General features: G+C 38.2%; 1 protein-coding gene across 4 annotated transcripts in view; it reads left to right on the top strand.

Annotated features, from left to right (window-relative positions):
- Positions 1 to 19,897, top strand: part of LOC137865433 (uncharacterized) — a 74,593-nt gene that overhangs the window by 27,225 nt on the left and 27,471 nt on the right. The window contains exons 1-4 of one of the 4 annotated variants that reach the window (XM_068700518.1): positions 4,222 to 4,372; positions 15,610 to 15,700; positions 16,224 to 16,328; positions 17,785 to 17,871. In XM_068700518.1, the coding sequence (XP_068556619.1) occupies positions 16,251 to 16,328; positions 17,785 to 17,871 (165 nt within the window). In that variant the 5' untranslated portion in view covers positions 4,222 to 4,372; positions 15,610 to 15,700; positions 16,224 to 16,250. Of the gene's footprint in view, positions 1 to 424; positions 562 to 4,204; positions 4,373 to 15,609; positions 15,701 to 16,223; positions 16,329 to 17,784; positions 17,872 to 19,897 lie in introns of those variants that run through there. The other 3 variants (XM_068700519.1, XM_068700517.1, XM_068700516.1) reach the window with 3 other exon arrangements.

Raw genomic sequence — 19,897 nt, 5'->3', positions numbered from 1 at the left:
ATCCATCACAGGGTGGAGAGGGAAAGAAGGGGCTCTAAGCACTGTGAAAATTTAAATTACCCCTACAGCATAGCCCCAGACATCCTCTGTCTCTGTAAAAGTAAACATGGCTGCGTGAGAATTAGCACTTCCAGGTGTGAGGAGGACCAGGCTGGCCACTCCTTTTATCCTCCCCTTTCATCCTGGAGGATCTGGCTGAGACTGAGTCATGGGCTGCAGCATGCTGGCAAGGCTGCTCATGTTGTAAAGCCCCCCCAGGGCTGCTAAACTGGTGGCTTTAAAACAGTAACTGAGATAGAATAATTAAACCCCCAAACCGTGAAGCTTCTGTGGCAGGAGGAGGTGGGGGAGGAAGGATGCCCGTGCTCAGCCAGCTGATCACTGCAGACATTTGGTGTAAAACACGGGCCCAGCAGCCTCTGGGTCAGGTATTTTTCTGGGGTTCTCCTTCGCACCTAGGAGTGTCCCTCGACCTGCCCTCCCTTCTCACTGACAACCGTTTTTGTCTTTTGTGTTTGAAGTTCAAGGCAATGTCTCTCCTTTGGTTGCTGAGCAGTGCATGTAAGTGCTTTATTGTGCCAGCTCTTAATGCCAGGATGTTTCTTTTTCGGTATCTCACATAGTTCCTTGCTCCACCTGTTAACCTAGCTAAAACCTGTATTTGTAATTACGATATGCTTCCTTCAGAGGAGGTGTTCTACTGCTTCTGTGCCTTTCAGCCTTTTTCTCCTTTCTTCATACCTCCATTAGAAAAGTGAACTGTTCTCTCTTCAATTGCTCATCTTCCCCTCCTCCACACCTCCTAAGTTTTTTTTTTTTTTCCTTGATTTACTATTGGCACGTCTCCTCACTTCACTGTCTGCTGATTAGCACCCTTGGTACGCTCGCAGTTGCACTAGGTCAAGCCTCACCTTACACAATGGAGTCATTAGGAGTTGCAGCTTCCTCTCATTTTCAACACCATTGCACAGAGAAAAGAACGAAAGGGCCCACTTATAGGTTTGGGCAGTAATTCTGAGGTAAAACAATTTCCAGAGAAAGGCTTTGTTTCTCAAGTCTAAAATATTTTTGGAGGGCATTCCAGCCTTGCTGAAATATTTGTGCTTCAAAGAGAAACAAAATTTTTTAAAATGAACTTATAAACGATTTTTCTTATTTATTTATTTATTTTTAAAAGGGGGGATGGATCATTTTGATGTGTTGAAACAAGACTAATTTTTCAGCCTCAAATGACTTATTTCATGATGTTCTTTTCTTGGGTATACAGATGTTTAGGAAAATTCTTTAATGAAACAAAAAATTGACACTTTTTTTTTTTTTGGTCTTTTGCTTATTAAAGAAATATTTCTGGTTGATAGAATCAGAATCATTTAGGTTGGAAAAGACCTCTAAGATCATCTAGTCCTTTGAACTAGCACTGCCAAGTCTGCCCTTAAACCACGTCACTAAGCACTACGTCTACGTGGTTTTTGAAGATCTCCAGGGAAGGCGACTCAACTACTTCCCTGGGTAACCTGTTCTCATACTTCATAACCCTTGCAGTGAAGAAATTTTTCTTAATACCCAACCTAACCCCACCTGGTGCAATTTAAGGCCATTTATTCTTGTTCTATTGCTTGGTGCTTCTGAAGTGCACTTGTCTCAGAACTTTTTTTTTGAAGTTCCACAAAAACACAAAATAAGTTCATGCAGTGTTATCCACAATATGCTATTGGAAAACTCATGTGGATTTAGCATTTTTAAAAAGTGGGTAAGAAAATATCTGATTTTTGGCATTTGAAGTCATTCATGCAAGGGCCCTGGTGGATGTGAGAAGCAGGACAGCAAATCAGGAGGCTGACATGGAGGTTCACATTTGAGGTTGGGCATGAAAACCAAGGAAAAATCTGTTCAAAATCTCTGTAAATCCGAGACATCTTAATTGTCTTTTTAGGCTAAAAAGTCTAATGAAGCATGACAGGTTTGTGCTGGAGGGAGTGGGACTAGTCTTAGTGATCGTGGCCAGCAAGTCAGACAGGCAACAGCACTTTCAGCAAGGTCAAAGCAAGGCAGGGTATGCTTCTCCATGCGAAAGATGCACCTGCTTGGCAGCAAATGCACTTAGTGTAAGTACCAAAATAGAAGGAAAAGAGTTTTCAAAATTGTCTTTTTCCTATTGCCAGAGCTGTGTATGTTGCTCTGAAGTAAAATAAGTGTTTCTGATACAAAACATTTACTTTGTGTATCAGTCAAAAAAAAACAAAAAACAAACACACAGTGTTCTGGTTCTTGCATGTTGGTTCAAAACCCTTTTCTGTATTGTTTTCTTCTTCACTGGAGGTTGTGTATATAAGTACAGAATTTTCCCATGTGTTTGCTGCAATGCATGATCCTGGCATATGTTTGAATCAATTAACTTGGAAGAAAAAAAGAAAATTACACCAGAGCCTTTAATAAAGGAAGGTGTAATTAACGACTTCAGATTAATTGAAAATGTTTGCTCTAAAAGTAGCAATTGAGCTCTGTTCTGATTAACTGCTTTCTCACATACTTCGTAGCCTTGCAGAAAATGCTGTTCAGCAGAGAGCAGAAGGAAAAAAAAGCCTATCTAATATCTCTGTAGAACCTTTATAAGAGAAACCTGTCATTTTCCCATTCTAAAATATTCTGCAGTACTGTAATTACATTATACAAAAACATTCCTTGATTCTTTCATTTAAAAGGAAAATCAGTCCCTCAAGGGCTGGAGACTCAAAGGGGGAATAGGCCAATATTACAAATTTGATTCTGGATGAACTAGTTGCTATTTTATTTTAAGCAAATGACTTAGGAGAGCTGTCAAAGAAACATGCTTCCCATGATTTCATTTTCCATTTTTTGTGAAAAATTTCAATCCTGTCATGCTGGACATAGAACAGTCAGAACTGAAAGCATTAAAACACAGTCTTTCAAAAAATATTTCTTTAGAAGTTCTGGACTTAGTTGGACCTTGTTACGTTATTGACCTTTGTTAAGCTAACATTCTTTCAAAGAGTAGGAGATATTTTTTAATTAGTTCAAATGATTAAAAATTGTTTATATTAACATACATTGACCTTTCTTTCTATTTGTATTGCCTTAAGTAATCTTGGGAGAATCAATTTCTAATCCCTTTCCTCCCACACATTTGCTGTTGTGGTCTCTCTGGGTCTGTCTACAATTTACAGCATGTGTGAGCTTAAGGGGTCTTGTTCATGAAGCCATTGATCCTCTGTGGCTGTCAGAGCCTGGTCTTAGGCACAAATTTCAGACCTTTCTCTGGCATCTGAAGACCTGCCTGCAATGTGAATGGGTTGGCCAAGTCTCCACAGCTTGTCTCTGACTGCAGCCCTAGTTCAGGATGCCTTGCCATTAGTATAGTACAGAAAAGCTGAAATGAGACCCACCATCAGAACAAAGCTTTTAAATTCCTGTCATGTTTTTAAAAATCAAATTTTGGGGATTTTTTTTTTGTCTTCCTTTTAGCTTGTATTTGTAGCAGAATAAATTTCCAAATATGAAGTCTGCCTTTCAGCCACATCTGTTCAGAAATTTAAATCTAATTTCCACAAAGTTTTGTGTTAATAGAAGTCACCATACACAGTAAGGGGAACCAAGGTTTATTTTGTTTGTAGCTGCTAAAAAACTTTTGTCAAATGTGGGGTCAGATTTCAAGAATGTTTTACTCTTAATCTACTCTTCTAATCACTAGACTCTCTTCAAATACAGATTACAAAGGCAGAGTCTAAACTATTGTTCATTTTTACAGAAATCTTGTAAGATAACCTGCAGGTGCATTTATGCTTTGATCCAATATGCACATACTCATGGTAGAGTTTGAAGACATACATTAAAGATCGCTGCCGTGCATAAAAATATTGCTGTGAAAATTGCCTATTGTATTTGCAGTTCTTTAGGCAAACTTTGCCACATTTAGTATAGAATTTGTTTTGTTAACTAACGTGTTAGATGTTGAGATAGATCCAATGTGCAGTAATAGGTCATAATTTTAACATTCATGGCTCAGTGACTTTAGGAAGTCTCTGGAACATAAATATCAGTTCAAGAAAAGCAAACAGCTTCTACTTTTTTGTCTTTTCACAGAACTGCCATAAGGAAGCAAAGCATCATTATTGTTTCTTTCAGTTCTCAGCAAAAAAAAAGGAAGTAAGACTTAATAAAAGCCATTGGCTGTAAGATTTTATGAGAGAGAGAGAGAGAGGCAGAGAAAAAGGAAGAGAACGAGAACCGTGCTGTAGAAAAGCAGGTGTGATTCATGAATAAACTATAGTTTGTAACCCTATGGGATACTGATGAAACAAATAGAATTTTCACAGACATGGATAATACAAGAACACAAGACACTTTTTCACAGGTAAAGACAGAAACTGTTATGGCTTATGTGAAAGTGCTATTTGTTGTGCATAACTGAAGAGGTGGCATACGAGAAACTGAAATGACTTTGTGTTTTATTGGTAGGGAATTTGCAGTAGATTGTTTAATGTAATTCATTAGCACATAATATGAGCGTGGACTGGTTTAATATATCAGAAATTGTTTGCAGAGGGTGGTTACGAAACAACATTTTTCTGTACTCTGCTTTATTCTTAAGAAAGTTGAAATGTGCAAGGTTTTCCTGATACGAAGGGGGAAAAAGAGAAGATCCGTCTTTCTATTGCTGCTAGAGAGGATTTATTAATACTATATATTATCTGCACTAAAAATTTCCATAAGGTAATTGGAGGGGGAAAATAGTGTTTTATATTATAGGCAAATGCAGTTTTTGATAATCATACTGGTATTTGATAAGATTGATATGTCAGAATTGAATATACATCAGCTTGCAACACTACTGCATTTCTCTGAGAGCGCATGACAGATATATAGTCTTTGTAGCATTCTGCTGGTTTCAATACTTGTGTGTTTGGAAGTCTGTTACCTGGAAAATTAAGCCATGGAAAATTGTCCTCTAGGTAGGAAAGCTGATAGCAGCTACTGGTGGAGAGTCCCTGGAGTAAAGAGCAATTAAAAGGAAGGGGTGTGTTTTGTTGGAGGTGTGATGGAGTGATCTAAGTTGGTTCTGGGCAGCTACCAAGAGTGGCTTGGCTTGCAATTACTATGTGCTTTGAGAAGAATATGATATCTAAGGAGAAGTCTGCTCTGTTGGTGTACTTCCACTTTTACGAGATGTTCACAGAAAGATTTGCTAGGTGAGGCTCTAGGCAAACTCAGGGTGAGAACACAAATGAGTATGAAGCCTCTTTTGGTTTATCAACATCTTTGGCTCATCAAAGAGGAAGAAGGGCGTAGGGCATATTTTGCATTTTGTTCTCTCCATGCAACATCACCGTGCATGGCCTTTCAAGTGTTTTTGAGGGCAGTGTAACAGGTCATCCAAAGACTGAGTCAGCTTGGCAGATATTAATTGCTTCACCTGAGGAGATGACACCTGAAATGTAATAAAGTTACAGGTCCCATCTGGCACTATTCAGTGTAACGATGTGCTGGGATTTATTTGGAGAAGCTGTTGATGACAATGCTGTTGAAAAGGCACACATTCAGACTGGAAGTGTTTTCTCTTTCTTTACTGTCTACAGCCCCTGTGTTTATTGCCCAACACTGATGCACAGGCCTGAGGTGCAGCTTATGAATCATTGCTCTTATTTTGGCAGGTACTGCTGGGGAGGTCAGGGGCAGCACAGATGTGGAAATAACCAAATGCTTGCTACCAGAAAGGGCTTACATGAATGAGAATCAGAAAAAAGGAAGCTGTAACCAGATGGTGATATTTTTTCCTTTCTTTCACTCCCCAAGGCCTGCAATAAAGCATGTGCATAAAGCTCAGGTTGTATGTTCACCAAGTGATTTGCAAAGCTAAATTGAGCCTGAGAAAAATGTTTGAAACTTTTTGTGAACTTCTCTTAAAATCTGACTGCATGTCTTTCTGATGCTTTTCATCTAAGTCTTCTGAGGGCTGATGTAAGGTGGAACAGTTGTCAACCCTTTTGCTTTTCTAGCCTGCTTTACTTTAATCAACCACTTTAAAGTACTTTTATCCCTATGGCTTTCCCATACAATTTTTTTGCTGGACTTTTAGTTAAAGGCCACCTCTCTTAGGTGATTCTTTTCTTTTCCTGGTCTTTTCGAAGGTAGCTTAAAGCAGATATTCACTGTGCATATATGTCAAGGGATCAATTCTGTTTAAATAAGACCAAATGATTCCATATCTTCTGATATATATATATTCATGAACATGTACCCAGCCTCAGGAGGAGCTAGGAGCTCCTGTAGCTTTGGAGATGGGCTATTTTTGTGAGACTACAAGTAAGAAATCCAATTTTCTCCTGACCTACTGGGGCTTCTAAAGACTTCACATATTGTGTGGTCGGTCCAGCTCAGTTATAGACCTGGAGCAATCTGCTCCTTGCGGCTAATGTCAAGTGTTGGTCAGAGCAAAGGACTTTTGAGACAGGTCAGGTTCCTTGGTCCTCTTGTTTTGAACCTAGGTGGTGCATGCTTTGTGGAGGCTGCGTTTATATTTAAAACCAGAATCAACTGTAGACAGAGTTAAACATCAACGTGAAAATACTTTGTGTAGGAATCAGAGCTCACTTTTCCTTGATTCATCTAAAAAATCCTCAAAACTTGGGAATGTCTTTCTTGTGTAAGGTAAGATCAAAAGACCCAGGGAGACTGCACTGAGTTCTCTTACATTTTCTAATCAGTTGGAGATAGCCCATTGAACAAAGAACAGGGGAAATGCCTGTGGGAGAGGGGCTGAAGTGCATCCTCAGGTATGTCTTCCTCATCATCCTTACAGCAGTAGGTGCTGACATCCCTCAGTGAAATTTCTTGCTACAGAGCCATTTGGACCTTTATCTGTCTTGTCTCATTCTCAGTGTGGTACAACCTCCTGAATGTGGCAGCACAATATATGTCGTCAAAGATCTTTTTGAAGGGATTATTTTTTTTTTCCCTGAGTTTAAGAAAACACTTAAAGACACAGTATAAATAGATATACAATGAGCTGGTTCCAGGAAAGTTGACCTTGGAAAATGGAGTCTGCTTTTGTAGGGGAGCCTTAAGAACGTGGTGAAGTTGTGTAAGTTGTGTATATATAGACAAGGACTATATTCTGCTAGATCTGTTGGAGTATAAGGGGAGACTATAGGAGAGGGGGAGGCAAGGAGAAAGAGCCTCTTTTTGCCTAAACACTTTGTTATGATGATTCATTAACAAACCAGAATCCTGGGATGAAGGGGGGGGAGGTGGGAGGGGAAGGAGGAGGAGGTTAGGTAAGAAATGAGACATCAGCAGAGAGATACTATTTTTTTTTTTTTCCCTTAAGTTTCAGACCTTATTTTGAATGGAATATAATAAAGAGTTTATTCATTAAACATTTCAAACAGTGTAGAATTCATGGAGACCTAGTAATTCTCACTTAAACATTCATGAAATCAGTATTGCCTTCTCTGTTTTGCACTTCATACTTGTTGCTTAGCACATGTTAACTAATGTGATCTAATAAACCTTGAGTATAATGAATCGTGTATTGTTCAGCTTTTAATAATTTTAGCAGCCAAATTCTTGCTTGATATGCTTTTACAAGACGCTAGGGCACAAGATCAGATTGTAAGTCTGTGAAGAGAAATATTGCATACTTTTCTCCAAAATAATTAGATGTCACTGCTTAATAGCCTGGTAATCTTTGTTTTATCGCAAGATTAATTGGACCATCATGTTAATAAGCAAATATGATAATCCGTGATAGTTCTTATCACTGTGGATTATTTTAATTGCGACAACGAAAGGCATGGAATGTTATTATTTTAGTAACAAGCTGAAATACTTCTATATGAACTTCCTTTATTCTATTTTAGTCCATTTTGTAGTATAACATTAAAGTTTTACCTTAACACACCAAGAAAATACACAGTAAATTCATGCTTACTAAGTATTGTTTTGAAATGAAGTGTCATTTAATGTATTCAGGACATGTACTACATGCTTCTGTGGTGGCAGGGAACTGAAATCCATGGGAGTTTTATTCCTGTATTCAGTGTGCCTAGCATAAAACTATAATTGAATGAAGGCTTTGGAAAATATTCCCATAGTAGCTACTTCAAAGGCAATCTGCACCTATTTACTTAATTCAGTTGCATCCTCTTAATTCATTTGTACTGACAACAATATTCAGCAAGAAATAAAGCTATCTTATCACATTAAAAAATTACTTAAAAGAAAAGATTCACTTTATTTACATTTTTAATGTAATTTGTGTCTGTAGAGGCCACCAACATTTTGGAGAAAAACAGTGACAGTGGAAGAGGTAAACTTCATTTAATGCTTAATCATGAAGGAAAAAATGAAAATCGAGTGAACCTATATTTTGGTATTGAACATAGAACATGTTCGCCATCCTTCACACAAGCTGGAAACTATTTCATGCTGAGAACTTCCGCATTTTCATTGGTATGCCTTGCTGCAGCCTTGATAAAACCAGTTGAAAAGCTTTCAATAAAAGTTTTCCCCTCCTATTCACAGTAATATTCTTTCTTAGTGTACTTTTAGCATAAAATAAATGGGCCAGTTAACTTTTTAATTATTACAATCTATGTGAGAAACAGAAAAGTTTCACTGCTCATTGTATGGTGCAGATGCTGTGGTTTGTCCCTCTACACACTTCACACACATCCAGGAATCTTGTGGTGTGTCAGTGTATGGCAGGAGGCACACGGGCACTTCAAACATGCACCTTTCAGGCACAGAAAACTTATCCAACCTAAATATTCTGCAGTCTCAATTTCTGTTGTGAGTGCTGCTTGTGAAGATATTTTGGTAGCTATTTGAAGAAAAACAGTAGCAATTCAACAAAAATACCATGTTAGGATTGGTTAAGTCAAGGTTGCACCTACTTAATGTGAAGTGAAGCAGCAAAATCACAAAATCCATGAGTTTTAGCAATACAACATGTTTTTAAATAGTCAAAGTTCTTTCTTTTATTTCTTTGTAAGCAACTGGACTGAGATATAAAAAAGGTGTGAAGGGAAAACTCCTAAAATACTGTTCAAACTGCTGTGAATTTTTATTTGGAGCTTTAGAACTGTAAGACTGTGTCTTTATACTCCGAGATTGCTGCTTGGAAGCATCCACCTTTGCCTTAGTTGTTAGTACTAAATAAACTGGATTGAAAGTTGGTATCTAGTGTGGGGCAGAAAGCAGAATAGCCATTGATATACTGGTCCTATTTCATCTCAATGAGTGCTGAAGAACCAAAGCACTCTGGGCTTGGCTCTGCACAATCAAGGGCACCCCCTTTCCTGCTTCAGATTGCCCAGGCTGTTAGGATAAGCCTGGCTGAAACAGGATCTAGGATATGTAAGTTAGAAATTGGAAAACTTGTTATATTTCTCATGATCTGAAGCTTGCTGCAAAAGGTATCTCCATAGGTCTTTGCTTGTTTTTTTTTTTTTGTTTGTTTGTTTGTTTGTCTTCTTGCTTGAGCTCTAACCATGTTCTGGTCTCCCTCCAACCTGCTCACCTCTTTTTGGGAGATGTGGAGAACGTCACACTCTTCCAGCAGAAGCCTTTATCAGTGCTGAGTACTGGAAAGATGACAATGTGTTTTGCAGACTATGCTGCCGTCTATAACCTCCCAGTGGGATGTTTTATTGCAACAGCGTGAAGCTGTTAACTTGTGTTGGTTTGTAACCTGCTATAACTTCTGAGTCTTTTTCTGAAGAAAATATGTTCCTCAGCTACCCTGTGTGTAGCTGGTAATTCTGCTGAACTTTCTCAAGATACTTTTTTCCACTTGTTGAATTGTGCTTCTCTAATTTGTCAAGTTTGTTTTGAATTTGAATACCCGTTGCAACCTGCTGTGGTTCTTTCCACCTTCATGTCTGTGAATTTAATAAGCAAAATCTCTATTGCCAGATTGTTAGTGAAAACATTGAATAGAACAAAATGAAGTCAGTCTCCTGTGCAACACCACTCAATATACCCTTTGGTTTTTCACCTCTGGTAATTACTTTCCGAGTGTGGTTTTCTGACAGGTTCCAAGTGCTATTAGAACGAGGGTCCTGCTGAGAACGTGAGGGCCCGTTAAGTGGTGATTGAGGGAAACACCGATGTAATTGCTTCATGTTAGACCTATAAATCATCAGGTTTTCAGAGGGGACTTTAGGAGAAGTTTAGGTATAGAGATTCTTCAATATGGAGAAATCTTCAGAACTGAAAGAAAGAATAATCACTTTGTATTGTACACTGTGCTGTATACATTTCACTAGGATCCAATTTATGATTCAGATTCCAAAATATTTTTGAGGCTAGCTCTTTAGGATTTTTTGATGTAGTACTTAATTTTTACAATAATGTAATAAATTATATGAAAATATCTTTGGGCTCCTTCAGCTCCTGCTGAAAGTGGCAGAATTTCCAGTGTTTTCAGGGAAATCAAGCTACTGTTTGATGAATACCTTCTTTGAATAAATGTTGACAGATATTATTCAGCCAGATATAGATCTGAACAAATAATGCAAACATTATTACAGATGGATAATTTACTTGATGAATAGCAGCACTGTTTGACAAATAATATTAGTCTATCTCTATGACTGGCTACAAAAGATGGTATTGCCACATAAAAATATCCCATCAGTCATCTGTATTGGTATTTCATGTAAATTAAAAGTGAAGGTTTTTCAGATACCCCCAAACATAGAAGACAGCCACTCCCCTACAAATATATGGGAGCACTCAGTACACTTTGGGCCAAGTTCAAGCCTGGTGAAACTGAATACATTAGGAGATGAAAGTTGATAAGAACTGTAACTTTTAAGGCAACCAAGATTGTGTCTGCTGTCTTGAAAATCATTTAAATGACATGTTCAACATGCAGGCAGAGTGGAGTTCAACATCGTACTGTAAAGAAGGCAAATACTCTCAGTAAACTACAGTAAACTAAGCCAGTGCCTTTGATTTGGAGGAAAAGAAAAAAAAAAAAAGCATTTTCTTTAAAAGCACAGCTTGGAGAAGGAAGTTGCTGCTTGAAATTTCACCCGAGGTCAATCGCCGCATTGTATCCTGGCACTTATTTTTAAGTTTCTCCACTGTATTTGCTTTCCAGAAAGTGTTGTGTACTGCAGCTGGAAGGCACTGACTCAACAGAAAATCCCCAGAAGGCTTTACCTCTAAGTCACTTCTTCCTCCTTTGTTAGGTAGAAAAAAAATCTATTATTAAAAGCTATATTAAAAAAAAAAAAAAAAGATTTAAATGAAATGAAGTGAAAATATTTCACTATGCTGGATGAAAAAAAGCATCAGGCAAGTATGTTAAAACAGAATATTCATTGTTGTGGAGACAACCAGCATTCAGTCAGGCTAATGCCAAGAAATTCATGAGACCTCTGTAAAGAAATGCATAGTCTCTACTTGGCTCTTCCCTCTTGGTTTGAGCCCCCTTGTCTCTTAAAGAACTGATCTTAGCAGTGCTAAAAGGAAGATGCTTCTGTGGAGTGCAGAAGAGGAGGAAGCCCTCTTCCAGCCTTTCTTCTGGGTCCTGCAGCAGCCAGACACTGGTTTGTCTCCTACTCCTTGCAGCTAACAGAGAACGTTTAACCTTGTTGATGTTTAATAAAGACAATGTAAGGAATGCTTAGCAAGAGCAATTAATAGCTTGACTAGATGTGAATGAAAGTATTTCCTCATTTGTACAGGGAGCAGGATTTCTGCATGACTTGGCTTTGTTGTAACAGGAAATGATAGAGCTTGGTGCATATTAGCTCTGATCTTCACCTGAGTAAACCTGAAATAATGTTTTACTGAATCAGCCCAGTATTGCAATAATTGAGATCATATGTATAGCTGACTGACATCCAGATTTCTTGCTCTTTTTTTTCCACGGGTGTATGTGCACACATTCCAGGAGTCTTTTTGCTTTAGATTACTGTCATATTATTATGATGCAGGTAGGATGTTCAATGGAATATGAATATGCTGAGGAAAAATCACATAGCTAAAATGCCTCTGTAGGTAACAGAGAAAAAGAAACAGGACTTACATGTGCTGAATTGCAACCTAGAGGGCCTAAGGGATTCTACTGATTCTACAGGAGTCAGTGATGCTGTGGTGGGTTGGAGGATGTGAGCCAGTGGGCGTTACAGAACAAGAGTTGGAAGGAACAGGCCCAGGAAGACATTAGCCTGTCTTATGCCTCAGTGGTTTCCTGCACTCTGTGTGCCTCTGTGTGCTGTGTTCAACCAGCTGTAAATGACTCTCCTGATGTGGCTGTAACCCCTCTTTCTTGGTTGATGCTCGGAAGATTTGGGGACCTTTTCTGATATTTACCACTGCATTTGGACTACATGTAAAACCTTCCATACCTCTTAGGGCCTGTTGTGAGATCATACTGGGTGGATGGAGAGTGGCAGGAAGTCCTATAAAGCGTCGAGAAAAGTACTGCATTAGCAACTGCCCAAGAATAAACCAGAAATCTCTCACCTTGCCACTAAACACATTTTATACTGTATCTTGGACAAACATATGAACAACTCATCCTATAGAGTAATGGATGTATAGAGAATTCCTGAAGCCCCATGCTCTTCCTTCAACTGTAAGCGTTGATTTTTCTTTAAGACTGGCTAAGTGGCTATACCAAATTTTGGGTGGCTGAAGAAAATTTAATCTGTATTTAACAAACTTCTTTAACCTGGCAGGTAAATGAATGCATTATTAATGGAATCTCATGTATTTTCTTAATGTGCATATTTTATAATAGAAAAAAAGGTATTTTCTAAGTCTTGTTATTCAACCTGGTATAGAAACATTCTGTTTCACTGCACCAGTCACATTCTATTAGGCAATACAACATGATCTGACTTAGTGGCATTTTGGTGGATAGTTTGACAAAACTTGTTTCTTTTTAAGAAAAAAAAAAAAAAAAAAGTAACCAAAATAAACACAAATATGAGCATTACAAAAATTGTGATGTGCTGAGAGAAAAGCCCCACAGATACAAAACGATAAAGGTCAGGATCTGTTGCTCAAGTCTTGTTTGCAAGTAAAAATACTGTGCTAAGATGTCAAAAAACAAAGCCAGATAGACAGATAGACTTCTGACAAATAATTTTGACAGATCTCATAAGCTGAAAAGTGCCTTTTTTTGCCTCTCTTTTGAAATGTGTTGTGTCCACCCTCCCCCCACCCCCTTGACTTACAGATGTGCAGAGAGAAAGAGAGCTAACAGAGACATTAAAACAAGAAGGTGCTGTTAAAAATAACCTGTACCAAGCACCAAATTTTGAGCACTCTCTGGGGAATGCATTAACTGTCAGCAGTCTAACTTACTACCTAACCTTCCTGAATTTGCAATATAGAAAACAATTTGCTCCTTTTTTGCAAACATTTGTCTTCATACATTATTGAGAAAATTAAGAAATGTTTCCTGTTGTTTTCAAGTCATAGGCAGAATTTCATTCTGGTCTAAAGATGGCTTTGGTGAAAGTGAGCAAAACGAAGAGCTGAATATTTTGTAGATAAAAAAATGCATTAACTTTTGTGAATTTATATGAATACAAATTTTGTACAAAAGAAAAAAAGAGCTTTTGAAAATCTTCAGCAATGCAAATCAGAAACACAATGAATTACAAGAAAGGGTCTTGGTTTTGGTGGATATGTTGTGGTGAGGTTCCCTGGTGCAGGATAGACTATTTGCCTGGAAAGACAGACCTTAAAATAGCCAGTGCTTGGCACACTGCAGAGTATGGAGCTGCACAAGAACAGAGATGGTGGACGAGTCACCGATATCCTGTGGGGAAAAAAAAATAAAAAGACTTCAAAGCCTCATGTTTTGGAAGCTGAAACTCCGATTTTTGGCCATTCATAGGAAGCACCCCTGCAGATGTGCACAATATGTTATGTTGTCAAACACCACTGTGAAATTCAAATGAGAATTGAGCTCCTACATTAAATTACGTGTGTGCTGAAGCGAAGGAGATAAATCCTTCTCTTGTTTATGTGAATCAGACTGTGTGTTTGTCATAAGGCTATGATGTTGTCTTTATGTTATTTTTATCCTGGTGCAAAATCTTTGAACCCTTCACCATAGAAAAGGACCTAACAGTTCCAAAAAGACTACCCAACTTCCTATCAAGAATTGCAATCCTGCAATAGAATCTTGCACTTTAAAGCTGGTAGAATTTAGCCCTAAGGAAACGATATTATTCAATTCAGATATATCCATATTCTTGTTTGCCTACACAGAGCCTGTTCAGTAGGGAATTATCTTGTTAAGATCTAATCGTATACAGTGTGTGTGTGTGGTGTAAATATATGGCCATTTAAAATTCAAATACAGAATGTGGAGGTCATTGTAGAAACCTTATGTGCCTCAGCAAGTATGAATGAATTATCAGACTGCTTTTATTCTTTCCTTGCTGTTCACATTGCTATTTGCAGCTGGGAGCTATGCTATAAGTTACCTTTATATTAGCATTGAAAATTCCAAGACTTTAAAAACAAAATATTTCTTCTTCTTTTACTCCTAGTTTTATTTGTGGGCTGCAAAAAACGTGCAGCATGTCTCTTGATCAGAAATGGGTTCTTGTGTTGGAAATCAGGAAAGCTAAAGTGTGCTCAGTGTAGTGTGACCGGGAAGAAGAGACAACATGTGGATTTACGAGTCACTGACCTCTGGGGTGTAGCTGGTTGTTTTACATTGCCCATCAGGCTCGTGCTAAGTACCTGTGGTGCTTGGATGGGTGGGCAGCATCTTGTTCAGCTGCAAGGCCGCTTTCCTGGGGCTCTGAGCAGAGAAGCTGCTGTATGCGTGGAGAGCTGTGGGCATAGATAAAGGAAGCGGCTGGTCAGGAGAGGAAGGAGCTGGGGGTGGCAAAGCAGCTGCAGCCCTGCTGCTTGCTCCATCTGCCTCTGGTGTCTGGCCAGCTGCTTGGGGGCTGCTGCTGGGGCAGTGATCACCAGTTTTGTGTGGTAAAGCTGGTGGGGGGAGCCCCCACCTCTGCTTACCCATCCCCTCCTGGGCAGCAGCCCTCACTCACCAGCAATCCCTGGCTTTAGCTCTTTGTCTTCTTTTTCCTGTTGCAGAAGCAGCAAAACCAGTTGAGGTCTCGGTGCTTCATCCTTGGGGTAGCCAAATTCGGATTTGCTTGTGATACTGAGGTGCCTCTCACTGCACAGCCGGGGCAGTGCTCCTGGAGAGGGCTTTTCTTATGGGAGAGCCCCACGTGGAAGAGTTTAAAAAGGATGATTTGAAAGAAAGATTTTACCACAGAAACTTATCTCCTGGTGGGGAGGTCATTCTCCAGGGAGGTAGGAAACATCCTATATTGTAGCTAATTGACTGTTGTAGCTAATCCACCAGATAAAAGAACCACAGGTTCCTAGGCTGAACCTGAGCATATCTGCTGGAACAAGCAATAGACGCAAAGATTTGGTAAAAGTAAGCAGAATGAGGAGTTGAATATTTTGTAGAGGAAAAAAAAACAAACCACTCCTTTGTGGGAGTGTGACTTCCCTCATGTTAGTAAGATTCTTGCACAAGTCCCGAGCTCTGGTACGTGTTTTTTCTAAATTTCTGGTTCTGCTATTGCTCAGGAATGGCTATTTTACTGGGGAAATCTTCAGTCTGTCTCAGAAGGCTGTTGTTTATTCCTCCTATGAAGGGCTGTGAAAAAGCTTCTACAGTGTAAGTGGCCCAGTTACTCCACTTTCCTTTTCTCTTGCTTTATTCTGGTTTGGTATTACAATCCCCACAAGTTCAAGTGACAACTGTACCTGGTGGTACAGGTATCAATTTCTCTCCCCTTCACCCTGAAAATTTCGAATGGTCTGATTTTGCTTTCATGTTGTTTATATGCAGTACTTTGCACTACGGGTAAGACACAGGCAAGCATGCAAAATTGATGTTTTCACTTCTTGCCAGATTTTCTAACTAAAAAGATTTCCTCCTGGCAGTTCTGTCTCCAGATATTACCACCCCATCTTCTAAAATTGTAAAAGCCCCTGTATATTTGATATCTTGTGGACTCTCACCAGGTTTCAAAGGGGGATTATATTTGCTGGGCAGGTTGTCGATAGAACATAAAATATGAGTGAAATTGTAATTTTATGGCAGAAACTGTAGCTGCAACTGTCACAAGCAGTCAGTATCCTCAATAGCCAGATGAAAAAACAGTCTTTAAAAACATTTGATTGACTTTTTTTTCCAGTTAAGCCAGGAAAAAATCCTCAAAATTATGAACATGGTGAAAAATAAAGAAGTGAGCATTGAAGGAGCTTTGCATTTGGCACAGAAAGAGGTGTATGCTGAAAAGGTAAGGTCACTGTTTGATCTATTTTGCAAGACATCCAAATGTACAAACCTGTTCTGGAAAGCCTGTGTTTGAGTGTTAGGAGCATATCTGTGCTGCTTTCAAAGCTGCAGCCCCGATTTGTGCAAACATACATTTCCAGTTTATTCCAGCTCAAACCAAATGTGTCTGGTACTAAAGGCTAAAATCTGCTGCTACGGTTGTCCTGTTCAATGGATATCTCATGTAAGTGCTGTGGTGACATTCATGTCATTACCTGGATTAAGTATTTTAAATTTAGATTGGATGTGTCCCTACAAACCTCCTTCTTCCCTGAATAGGTTACTTGTATAAATTAATACATCAGGCTTGTACTCCTCTACTTATTCCCAGTCCAGTATCTCTCTCATTGCTTTCTATCTCTATCCAGCAGAGAATTCCTTGGAGAACTTTTCACTAGCTAGTTCCCTTTCTGATCGGGGTTTTTGAACCACCCTCCCTATGGGAGAATCTCCAGGAAGGAGTGAAATCTTATGATGTGCTAATGACACAATCTGAAAATTTCTTGCATGGCAGGAACTAACAGCGATTTTGAGACAAACCTGAGCTTTTTGGAATTTTAAAAAATATCTTTCTGAACTGCTTATTAACTTCTTGGCTGGAAAAAAGTAGAAGAAGCAGCAAAAATAAGTACTAATAAAAGTGACATAAATTTTGCAGAAAGGCTGCAGACAACAAAAATATTGAACTCAGCAGTGTAAGACTATGTGGACATATATTCGCAGAGTAAGAAAAGAAAGGATTCCTTTTATACGTTTGCCACATTAAAGATTTTGTGATAGCTAATTATTAGAAATAAATGAAACTTAATATATTTGGATCATGACCTTCCCCTTACTGCATTTTCCCAAAGATGTAAAATTAATCATTGTCCATGCAAACAATATGACTGATGTAAGAGATCAGATATCAAATTGTATACTCTCACTTAATTTCAAGGAACAAAGATTTGCCATTTTAATGCACCATATTCAAGGGCTTGTAAATATTTTTCTTTAAAGTCACCAACAGCCCTTGTTTGCTAGTTAGTGCCTTTAATAAATGGCTTATACTCATGTATTTTGAAATGTACTTGGTAAAATTGCAGGCGTTCTGTTCTTTTCTTCCTCTCCTTCCTGTTTTCTGCTCTCTATTTTGTTTTCCAACCAAATCTGTGATCCCTCCATTAGTTCAGCAGGAGTTGCAGGTATTCTGTGAAAATCAGACCAGGAGGGTGCTTCCACATATCTCCGTGTGGAGTGTTTGTACAAAGCCCCCAGCACGGTTTGATCACTGTTTACTGAGGTGATTTCACCTGAGAACATGATTGTATTTGAGTGTACGAATAATAATAATAAAAAAGCAAAACAAAACTACTACAACAACAAGACAACACCACACACAGTGTGGACATATTGCTGATTTCTGTTCTATTTTTTAGGATTCGCCGGATTTGCTAACTGGCTCACAATTTAACTTTAGTATCTACAAATACAAACACTATCGGTGGCAGAAACGAATTCTGCAGGTAATTAAAAAAATCTTACTTTTGAAGAATATTAGGTACTTAAAATATTAGACACTTAGGTTGCTCAATAAATATTACAAGATGACTTTATACGTTCTGTGGTTCAGTGGGGTGCAAGATAACGAAGAAATAGTCTCCATTTTACTCCAAAACTATTCTGGGAATAATATCTGAAACTCCTTTTACTGAGCCCCAGACAGGGCTGTAGAGTGAACTTCATGATCTAAGAGGTTGTTTCATCTCTAAGAAAACCCCAAATTTCTAACAAAGATAATTTATTATTATCTTTGCCTTGGAGAAGTTGTTATTTGTTACTTTGCTAATGTAATTTCAACTGCAACCCCTAAAACCTACTTACACACTTGGGAAGAAATGTACCCGGGAATACTCAGAATCTCAGGCCCCACTGAAAGTAAGAGGAACTCAGGAATTCCCAGTGACAATACACATTTTGGCAGATCTTTCTGAAAATTTTTCATTTCCAAGTAATGTGTTTAAGATTTAATAAGTTGTTTTCTAACATTTATTTATTTTTCAAATGCTAAAATTCATTCCCCAACAGGTTCACAAACCCTCTATCACAATAACAAACATGTCCTAAAGAGATGTCATCTATCTTATTTTTCATTTCCTGGGCCAGGGCCTCAGCAGGTGTAAATTGGACCAGGTTCATAGACTTCAGTGCAGTCATTCCAGTTAACTTCGTTCCAGTTGAGAATACAAAGCACTGTGAAAAGTTTTTAATTTAAAAATGACACTTTATTTGGTGTAGATACTCATTCATCACAGATTGTACACGTACTTCACACATTGCACCTTTCTTTTCTGGCAGAGCTATATGACATGACTAGAAACAGGAGGATTTTCTGGTCAATATTTAAAGATTCTGATTGTGGTTTTAAAGAAACTTGGTTTTGATCCTAGAATTATGTCCCCCCAGTGTATAAAGAGAGAAATGCAGTTTTCAGGGCTGCCAAATTGGGGTCTGTGGGGAGTATTACATTCCTATTTCCTGGCTATTCCTGGTTATTTGCTAAAATGCAAACGTAGATTTTAAGGCAAATACCTTATTGACTTTGCTCATAAGGTTATCAGTTTTGTTTGTTTATTTGTTTGTTTTGTTTTACTCATTTTGGAAATTTGGAGCAATTGCAGTCCTCTAGTTACCAGTAGCTATCAAAACTCACAGATAATAATGAGAATGATTCTGCTTTGGAGATTTCCTGCTATAAACAGAAATGAGGAAAAGGCCATGGTATTAAAATCCAGTTAGCACAGTCTGCAGTATATGAATGAAAGGTGCCGGGAATCATTTATGATCAGAGGTAAATATCTAACCTAGGCAATATCTGAGCTTATCTTCTCTGTGGGCCGCTCTTGCTGATGTGGGACAGTCAGTAAATACTCACATCTCATTGTATCAGCAAAGCTGTTTCTGCTCAGCAAGGGTGGACATGCAGAACAGATATTGGAATCTGTCTGTGCCAGTTTTTAACACTGTAAATAAGATTATCATCATTCCACTGCACAATCTTATTTTGGAACAACCACTTTTTAATTGTTACAGCTGGGAGGCAGTAAAAAAATAACTTTATTGACTATTAATATCACTTCACGTATATATATATATATATAGACAAAAAAAATGTGATAGATCAGATCTAAAAGTATAATAATGTTTGTGTCAGAAAGTAATCTACCAGTAAATTACAAATATCCTCTTTTCCTTACATGGAAGGTGCTGTTGCAAAAATAAGCATCTTCACTCCATTTTAGATTGAACTAGTTAGTAATTGAATCTCTACTGAGATGGTCATGCCATTAGTTTGTGCTACCACTACTGCTATGGGAAATTTCTGCACTGTGTTTCATAACAAAAGGAGAATTTCAAAAGAATTAATATTTCAGAATGATAAATCGATACATATTCATCTAAAGAAATAGATAGTCATTATAACTGTGTTCCCCCTGTTTGTTTTGTAGCTAAAACAAATACAGTACTGTATCTCAATGATGGAAAGCCATT

This window comes from Anas acuta, chromosome 16 (assembly GCF_963932015.1).
Source record: "Anas acuta chromosome 16, bAnaAcu1.1, whole genome shotgun sequence".
In the NCBI taxonomy this organism is placed as follows: Eukaryota; Metazoa; Chordata; class Aves; order Anseriformes; family Anatidae; genus Anas; species Anas acuta.
Note: the sequence above shows the minus strand (reverse complement) of the source record. Positions and strands in the feature narration are given on the sequence as shown.